At 35.8% G+C, this 9,927-nt stretch overlaps 1 protein-coding gene and 1 pseudogene across 1 annotated transcript; one reads left to right on the top strand and one right to left on the bottom strand.

Annotated features, from left to right (window-relative positions):
* The first annotated feature begins 378 nt into the window (after positions 1-378).
* On the top strand, positions 379-2,917 carry LOC145617750 (ABC transporter G family member 20 pseudogene; annotated as a pseudogene).
* A 443-nt stretch (positions 2,918-3,360) lies between these two features.
* On the bottom strand, positions 3,361-9,482 carry LOC145617898 (uncharacterized). The gene is made up of 4 exons (XM_081672656.1): positions 9,282-9,482; positions 5,392-5,564; positions 4,328-4,526; positions 3,361-3,689 (listed from the first exon to the last, which is right to left on the bottom strand). The coding sequence occupies exons 1-4, from the start codon at positions 9,352-9,354 to the stop codon at positions 3,469-3,471; spliced, it is 666 nt and encodes a 221-aa protein (XP_081528782.1). The 5' UTR covers positions 9,355-9,482; the 3' UTR covers positions 3,361-3,468.
* Positions 9,483-9,927: the final 445 nt, after the last annotated feature.

The raw sequence follows: 9,927 nt of genomic DNA, 5'->3' as shown, positions 1-9,927 counted from the left end.
TTAGATGGCTCATCAACTTGTTTAGAAACACTTTTTAATGTATAGCATAGAAAGCACTTTATCATTTAAACGGACAAATAAATATGCACAATGACGAACAAAGTGAGTACTCCACGTAACAACTGCAAAGAACATAGTAAAACAAACATTATTATTTACGTACATAAAAAAAAAACATAAAACTGCTTGTACGATCACATGAACAACTTGAAAACAGCAGCAATACTGGCTAGTTGCATGCATAAAATAAGAAAACCTTGTTTAACGAATGAAATATTCATGCAATTGATCACATTCATTACCCGTGAACTTTACCAGAAGATAAATCTATTACAAGTATAACTTCTTTCTTATTTTTAAAATATAATTCTACTCAAATCAGCTGCAACGCCTCTTACCTACTAATTCAAGTTTAGATGATATACAAATATATCATAAGTTAGTTCTTAATTTGCTCCACCAAACAACTAAAAAACAACAACCCAACATACTTTCAACACACAATCCTGAAATTAATAACACCCCTTATATATAAAATCTTCCTTATTATGTAGTCCTTTCTTTCAGGCATAAAACATTATAACCCACAATCCACTTCGCCTTTGAAAGACCGAGTCTATATAGCCTTCGATTTCTATACTTTTCGATGAACTGAGCACCCGAAACACACACAAACACAGTTGGGTAAGGTAAGGAAGCTTTTGTCATGTCTCCTATAGGAAATGGCAATGATGAAAGCGAGGTGCCTAGGATTCCATATGTGAATTTGAAGGATTCTATTAACAACCACAAAGAGTATTCTCAAAGAATTAAGCCTAGCATATCGCCGACCCTTGGTGAGCTCCTTAAGTGGGTTTACAGAGATGATTCTGGTGGCGAAGATAAGCCTCCACATCATGTTGTGGAGCTTGCTGATGCAGCTTTTAAGCCTTCGATTCCATACCCTTTTGTGCTTTCGTTTCATAATCTTACATATAGTGTGAAGGTTAGCAAAAAGTTAAATGGGTTAGACCATAAGGTGCTGTTGAATGACATTTCTGGAGAGGCAAAAGAGGGGGAGATCATGGCAGTGTTAGGGGCAAGCGGGTCAGGTAAATCAACGTTGATTGATGCGTTAGCTAATAGGATATCGAAGGAGAGTATAAAGGGGTCGGTTCGTTTGAATGATGAGGTGTTAGAGTCCAAGCTATTGAAAGTGATCTCGGCATACGTTATGCAAGATGACCTTCTGTTTCCTATGCTGACAGTAGAAGAGACCCTGATGTTTTCAGCTGAATTTAGACTTCCGAGATCTCTTTCAAAGTCGAAAAAGAAGGCTAGAGTTCAAGCGCTCATAGACCAACTAGGCCTAAGGGGTGCTGCTAACACTGTCATAGGAGATGAGGGCCACCGAGGGGTTTCTGGAGGGGAAAGGCGGAGGGTTTCGATAGGTATCGATATCATCCATGACCCCATCATTTTGTTCCTCGACGAGCCAACCTCAGGGCTTGACTCTACCAGTGCCTTTATGGTGGTAAAAGTTCTCCAAAGGATTGCTCAGAGTGGAAGCATCGTTGTCATGACAATTCATCAGCCTAGTTCTCGTATACTCAACCTTTTGGATCGGCTCATCTTTCTCTCACGTGGACAAACCGTTTTCACTGGTACCTCATCAGAGTTACCTTTGTTCTACTCGGAGTTTGGGTGTCCTATCCCAGAGGGCGAAAATAGGACTGAATTCGCCTTGGACCACATACAAGAGCTCGAGGAATCACCTGATGGTACCCAAGCTATGGTCGACTTCAACAAATGCTGGCAGCAACAGAGGAGAAATAGTAACTTTCCTTCTCATCGACAGCCTAAGATGTCTCTTAATGGTGCAATTAGTGCTAGCATATCGAAAGGAAAACTGGTTTCAGGTGCAGCCAATGATGATTCCAACCCAACCTCAGTTCCAAAGTACGCAAATCCTTTCTGGCTTGAAGTATACGTTATTGGGAGAAGGTCAATGTTAAACTCAAGGAGGATGCCTGAGTTATTTGGCATCCGTTTAGGTGCAATTGTGGTAACAGGTTCAATCTTGGCCACCATTTTCTTGCATCTTGACCAATCCCCAAAGGGTGCACAAGAGAGACTAGGCTTTTTTGCTTTTGCCATGTCAACAACATTCTACACCTGCGCTGAGGCAATCCCAGTTTTCCTGCAGGAGAGATACATATTTATGCGAGAGACAGCCTACAATGCATATCGCCGGTCTTCCTATGTCCTCAGCCATGCTCTCATTTCAATTCCATCCCTAATTGTGCTTTCTCTTACGTTTGCAGCCATTACCTTCTGGCCAGTAGGCCTTGCAGGTGGTCTCCAGGGTTTCCTGTACTACTTTGCCTTCATTTTGGCATCTTTCTGGGCAGGTCATTCCTTTGTTACCTTCCTCTCTGGGGTGGTAACTCATGTCATGCTTGGCTTCACTGTCGTCGTGGCTATTCTTGCCTACTTCCTCCTTTTCAGTGGCTTCTTCATATCACGTGACCGTATCCCCTCTTACTGGCTATGGTTTCATTACATATCGCTGGTTAAGTACCCCTATGAAGGTGTCCTTCAGAACGAGTTCAGTGACCCTACAAAGTGCTTTGTCAGAGGGATTCAGATGTTTGATAACACCCCTCTTCAGGCTGTTCCAGATATTCTCAAAACAAGGTTGTTGACGAGTATGGGTAACGTGTTGGGGAGGAACCTTACGAGCACTAGCTGTGTTACTACAGGTGAGGACATACTCCGGCAGCAGGGGATTACAGATTTGAGTAGACTGAGTTGCCTGTGCATCACTATTGCTTGGGGTTTCTTTTTTAGATTTCTCTTTTATGTCGCCCTGATGTTTGGGAGCAAGGATAAAAGGAGATGATTAGGGAGTGGCATAAAGTATTTTCAATTTATTTTACTTTTTCCAGATTGATACTTCAGCTCGGTCAATAGTAAAAATATAATTGTAACTTTGTAATATTACCTTTTCCTTTCGCATATTTTCGTCCCATTCTTTTGATCCTAAATTCCCAAATTATTTGGTCTTAAAGAACAAAGAAAACAGAGATCTGTATCTGAAGAAACCAGGAGTATATATTGAATCAGACCACTTCGAGGGTGCTGGACCTCATGGCCTGAGCCGCATATGTACAGTTCAACCATAATTATATTGATGGCCTGAGAACTTCAAAAACCCAAGCATATGAACAGTTCCCCCATAGTTATATTGATGGCCTGAGAACTTCAAAAACCCAAACAATTTCACGACAAATGGGCAGGTGTCTAAGCAGTCAACAGAATCTAGTACTTAAACCTCAGTATGGGTAATGGTTGTTTGAAAAGGGGGAGAATAGCTAAAACTACAAAACATCAAGCACACAATATATTTCTGAGGTTGAAATTACAACCATAAAGTTTTGATCTATACAGGTAGTTCAGGTGCGGTACACTGGTATACTGTGGTATCTATCATATAACATCCCTAAGACCTAATTCATCTTCGATATCATCATGATCCTCAAAAAGCTTCAGAAAACGTGCTTGCTCATTTTGCCTCTTCTTCTTCTGCCAATACTTATAACCTCCGATGAAGGCTATTATGACAACGATAGTAACAGCAGCACTGATAAGTATAACTATACCAACACTTAGTCCGTTTCCTTTAGTATCTGAACCAGAGGCAGTATTATCTACAACCAGAAGAGATGGCAAATAAACTTTTAGACAAGGAACACAATGAATCATTTGAATTTTCTTACACCCAAAAAAAAAAATTAAAAAATAAAAAAAAGAGTAAAAAGTTCCATCGTTGCATAATAACATGAAATCATTCTCATAATCAAATTTTAAAGACGGCCAAAATAAATGCATTTCACCTAAAGAAATCAAGAAGCCTAAAATTAATCCAAGTTACTGCCTATATGTGAAATTCAATAGAAATTGAGAAAATTGCACTCCAAACCTAAACTTTTCAGTAACTTGCACATAATGATACAGTATTTGCGCACCATGAAATGTTATAGGAAAATTCAACCATGAACTAGACTACCTATCACATCAATTTCACTGAGTGGTTCATCAGATTTACATTTCAAACGTAACAATAATTTTTTTTACATTTGTTTTTAAATGATTTTTCTCTTGAAGAATTATATGAAATGTTCCCAGTTGGATATGCGCCCATTGCTGGCAAGGCTACCAATGAATTATTATGTACTACAATATTAATACTCTGTAATGAGGTAATGAAATTTCCTAGTTTATATTATAGTCTACTTACAAGCACTGCATTGAATTATCTTTAGACAGTACTTTGAAAAAAAATTACCTGAACCCATATCTACACATGTGGAACAACTGAAAGTCACATTTAATTCTCCTTCTTTAACAAGAGTATATCTTCCATCATCGGCTGTAAAGTCCGAAGGACAAAACTCCCATTCATCAAATTTATCATCAGGAAAAATTAAGTCCTTTTCATAGAACCCACATCTCTTGCACTTCTTACTTGAAAATTCTGTCAAGGGCTACAAAACAAAGATGACAATTATTCAGAACATTACAAAACAGTTTAAACCAGTCTTATGATTGATAGTCTAGAGTGCAAAACAGAAATAAAATAAGGACGAGATAGCCACCAACCACATTATATGAACAAGAAAGGAATTCTCCGGGATCATATCAGGACAAAAATGTACAGGTACATGTCATTCAAAACTCCTTTTCTATTCTTTTATAAAAATTCCAAAATGACATTTTTAGTATAACCTAATCTTTCTGATTTTCTTTCTATAGCAGACAAAAAGTACAGGAATCAAAACTTTGAGAACTGCACAATTTAGGAGAACCACAGGGAACAAAAAAATTAATCATTTTATGTTATAATGGACTAACAAAATTATACATTGTCATTAGTCCCTACAGCATGTATTAGAAGCTTTTGGGCATTAAGAGGCTATAAGCCTATAACAAGGAGAAAATCAGCAGCAAAGACAATTGCAGTACTACATTAAGTGATCAAGTTTAACGGCAGGATAATAATTATTATGTTTGGGTTTGTATTTGGAATATTCTATACAGTGATTACTGTCTAAAGAAATAGCTCTTAAAATTGTCTGCAATTTTGTTATCATGAAATAGCATGAACACCTATATTTATACATGATCTAACAATACAAGGTGCAACATTACTGGTCCCTTATATCAATTGATATGGTCCAAATTACATGTCAGAAAAAGCTTTTCATGGAAGAGGAAAAGAGGAGATAACCATAAGGCAATGTAACACATCAGCTTGATTGAGTGAACAGTACAAGATTGGTTACTTCATAAAATATATGAATCAATGAACATGTATGAAAAACATAAGAGAGACTATGACAAGAATATAACCTGCCATGATTCTTCTCCTTTGAAAGTAAATATAGTATTGGCCTTCTTCACATCAGGAAGAACAGTCTTATTCTCTCCATTACAATGAAAATATATTGTCGGTGTCTTTAACCAGTCATGAGTTCGGTATATTTGAATTGATTGGAGAGTGACTGCTGCAGCTGATAAATATCCTGGAAAAGGACATTACAGCATTCAATTCAGAAAATAAGGCAGGAAAAATTATGGCATTGCAGAAGACCCATAAATATATTTCAAAGCAGCTCATACCAAAATCACAAAAGAGAAAAACAGTGTTCCACATACAGAATTTAACAATAAAGTGTGAGCTGAGAAACTAGACACTTATGATTGGAAGCCTATTAAGTTAAAAGTTAGCTCTAAACTGTGAATAAACAAAAAGACAGAAAAGGTCACAAGTATGTTGTCTTTTAACTTACATAAGGTGACACACCATGAGAGTTACTGTATGTCTTTTCTTGAACATTTCCACACATTTGGTAGACACTTTAGGGGGTGTTTGGTTCATTGAATTGGAATGGATTGGTATGGAATCTCACACTAGAAAGGTATGGATTCTAAAACCCATAATAGTATAAAGTTTTTTGGTTTTAATGTTGGAATGGATTATATGCTTCATTAATAAGTTGGGTTGTGAATCTTAGGGGGAGAGGTGGTTATGAGATTCCATAGGTATGGGATAGAGTTAGAACCCCTTGGGTATGAAATGCCATATTTAAAAAGCTCAACCAAACAAATAAAAATTAGATGGAATGGATTCTAACTCCATTCCAGTTCATTCCAAAAGATCCAACCAAACAACCCCTTTAAATTACAATTGATATTTACATAAAAGTATTGGGTTAAGCTTATTACTTTAGGGGGGAGTTTGGGAAATAAAGATTCTTAATGGCCTATGCCTTGAATGTTTAAGAAAACTGTAATATGGAAGTAACACTAAAACTTATCGAGATTATGCAACTAAAAATTTCAATCATATTTTCTTTTCTAATATTTTACCCCTAGTTTCCTTTTGTTTACTTTTGTCTCTCTTATTCTTGTTCCTTATTCACCTATATGAACTATCTTTCTGTGATGAAGAACATTTGGTAAGTCTATAAAAGAGATTATAAAAACTCGTTAATGCAAGATTTATTTCAAATATCTAAATATTTTTTTTTTTGGGGGGGGGGGGGGGGGGGGGGGGGGGGGGGGTTTGATTTGAGTGCAGAAGTCACAAATCTATAATAATTTGTGTCAAGTAGCTGTGGTGATAAAAAATAACCCTTAAAAATAGTTGTGTGATTATTAACATAAGCTTGTCTTTCAGACTTCAGTTAAATGTACAAAGTTTGTTACATCATACAACACTGTAGCAAACTTGTGAGAGGATGAAGTGATGATGTATCGCTGATAACAAGAACAAACATACTGAAGGTGTGTAATATATTTTGAAATTACCAAGTACTGATGGGAAAGAAATCAAGAAATTTAGTAAGGTTGTACCGAGAAAAATGCTACATCATTCATGATATAGATCTTTATCAGACTGCTGAGTAAAGGAGTGTTACTAATATGAAAAAAGAGACCAGGCCCGGTTTTGAACATGTAATTTCTCACCCACATAACAGGGCCCCCAAAAATCAGGGGCCCATAATTTTTTTTTTTCACCTTCTTCCCTGTAAAAGACCACCATTTCCAAACTAAAACCCAAAAATTCATCCTAAATCTTTGACTATGCCTTTTTAATTTCCATAACAAAGTTAAATTGACTATGAAGATATAATTGAGGATTTTGCTTTATAAATTAAATTGACTATGAAGATATAATTGAGGATTTTGCTTCAAAGAAAATCAAGGAAATACGGAAGATCAAGATTTTGAAAAGATAGAGGCATTAATAAAAGAAAAAATAATTAAATAATGATTGGCCAACAAGCCTTGTAAAATAATTGTTTGTTACACTTCCTAGTTAAGGAGAGGTAAAGATGAAAGGATTAAGATGTAAAGTTAAAAATGCAATAATTTAGTTTGATGATTTGAAAAGATAGAATACATGCCAAAGATTGGGAAGAAACATGATCTCATTTCGAGATATCCGGCAGTGGGGGAGGATTAACAGCTGAGGGAAATATGTGTATATCTTACAAGATGCAGATGTTTCTTAGAATACTAACAACTGAAACTTGGAAGATCCTTTTGCTGTGGCTATATTGAAATTATGTTCTTGTCAAACATGATGCACTGGCACTTTAATGGGGTTTATCTTCTTAAAATTGATATACAGAGATCACACTTTGTCAGCTACTGTTGCACACAAATGGTTGATTATTTTCTTTACAATCAAACCATTATGGAAGTAACAGAGTTCAAACTGGTCACAATCCTGATGGAAAGACTATTTAGATGACAATGAAGGTCAAAAGATTCTATGTAATAATAACTAACAGGTTCAAGAGTTATTTTAAACCAAAAACAATGTAGAGAGTCACACAAATTCAAATAGTTGTATCAATATATGGGATTATGAAGTACTCAATAATGCAAGACATACTTTAAAATTAACTTGGTTATTTACTTATTACTTAGAAAAATTGATCCTGGTGCAAGGAGAGCTAACCCAAAGTATGAGCAACAAAAAGTAACAATATACTATGTACTTTCTCCACTTCAAAATAGTTGCACCATTGACTTTCGAATTTGTCAATGCAAAACGCGAGAATGTATATCTATGATGATCTATTAATATAGATTGTAATAAGTTGACAAATTGAATATACCCATTGAAATGACCCCCAATGACATCCTACAAAAAAGATACTTTTCGAAATTTACAAGATTTCTATGAAGAATAGATTTGGCAATAAAGGATACTCTTCTACTCCACTCTGATTTTGTAATAAAAGTGTATCTTCATTTGAAAATAACATAAATATCTGTGATGCTCATTTTTAGAAAGCAGATGACCTGTATCAACAGCCTTTGCTCAGGCTTCTACTACAGTATAATACCTATCTTGCAAAACAATTCTTCTCCTCTTTACTTCATCTACATCATTAAAGTAAACTATCAAATTGTACCAAACTCTATATGATTACACTAAACATATCATATTGTATCCAAACTCGTAATTTATATCATAAAGCTAAACATACTATATGATACCCAAACTGGTACATAATGACCTGCTCTAACACCAAGTTTATAAAGCGATTTACATAAAGAATCCAATAATAGCTCATATATCCTATTCCTGCATATGGCATCAAATTACACATATAGGTCGGATGTCCATCCCAAAACTCAGTCTATGCATGACTTACAAGCCTAATATTCCTCATTCAAAACTGAATTACATACTATTCAATTATATATGGGCACCCTTTCATCTATGGCAGCAAATATTTTTTCTCCTCCAACACTTTCAAGAGTCAACGAAAAGATTGACGACTACGACGAGTAAAAACCACAAAACTCAATCATTTCTTGACTAAATACTGTATTCATAATCCCATTGATCACATATTTGAACCTTTCAATTTTGATTTACATGGACATGTTGAATTATATGTTCAAGCAACAAGCTAATAGAAGTAAATTTCATCGAAACACCAGAAAATCAGCTGCCCAAAATACTAATTGAAGTTTAGGTTGAAAACATCAAAGAAAACAATTCAAGAGATTCAACTATCCCAATTTCGAGCAAAATATCTTAAAATGACACTAAATTAATACAAAATCTTAGTTAGATTCAATGTTAGGGTTTATACAATCACAAATCCAATCTCAATCGAATAAAAAGTGCAATCCCTGGATAAATTCAAGTTCTTCAACCAAAATTAGACGAAATTCAAAATCAAATTAGAATTTCAAGATGAATGATAACTTACCAGGGAAAGAGCTAAAAAAGATCGAGACTACGAAAAGTAATAGTGAAAATCCAGAATTCATCGAACATAACATCAAATTCGAATAACAAAAGAGATCGATTTGAGTCGACAATCGAAATGGAATGATAAAAGGACGGAAAGTATGAAAAAAGATGGAGACGTCATAAGGTTAAGGAGAAAGAGGAAGCTAATAGGCAAGGCGGTAATAGTTTGGTCATTTAGACCACTAACACGCTCTTCTAAACGCCATCTATACTTTGGCTGAGATGTCAATTCAGGTATTTGGGTAGGATTTGAGTCGGGTCAATGTGGCCTATATGGGTCAGATCAACTCATATCTGGTTAGTTTGGGTTAATATGATTATCATAGCGGGTCGGATTTGGGTCGGATCAATGTGGGTCGGGTTATGTTGGGTCATTCGTCCTATCAAGTTTGGGTTCGGTTCAAGTCATGTCAATAGTATTGGTTCAATTTGGATCGCATCAATAACAGGTCGGGTTAAATTCGGGTTTCAACGGGTTATAATGGGTTAGGGGTGTTTCGGGATTTTTTGAAATTCCATCAGGATACTGGTTGCGCTCTCGGTCAGATGGGCTCGGACACTTGCAAAACAACGAATATTCCTCCAACGATCAAGTTAGTGAC

The sequence above is a fragment of the Chenopodium album genome, chromosome 26 (assembly GCF_948465745.1).
Source record: "Chenopodium album chromosome 26, dcCheAlbu1.1, whole genome shotgun sequence".
Lineage (NCBI taxonomy): Eukaryota > Viridiplantae > Streptophyta > Magnoliopsida > Caryophyllales > Amaranthaceae > Chenopodium > Chenopodium album.
This window is presented reverse-complemented; position numbering and strand designations above follow the sequence as displayed.

Coding starts and splice junctions, on each gene's coding strand:
- LOC145617898 (XM_081672656.1), bottom strand. CDS start 9,354: ATGTTATGTTCGATGAATTCTGGATTTTCACTATTACTTTTCGTAGTC. Junction 5,565..9,281: donor CTTTTTTAGCTCTTTCCCTG/GTAAGTTATCAT, acceptor GTCCTTTTCCAG/GATATTTATCAGCTGCAGCA. Junction 3,690..4,327: donor ATGTGTAGATATGGGTTCAG/GTAATTTTTTTT, acceptor TTCTGGTTGTAG/ATAATACTGCCTCTGGTTCA.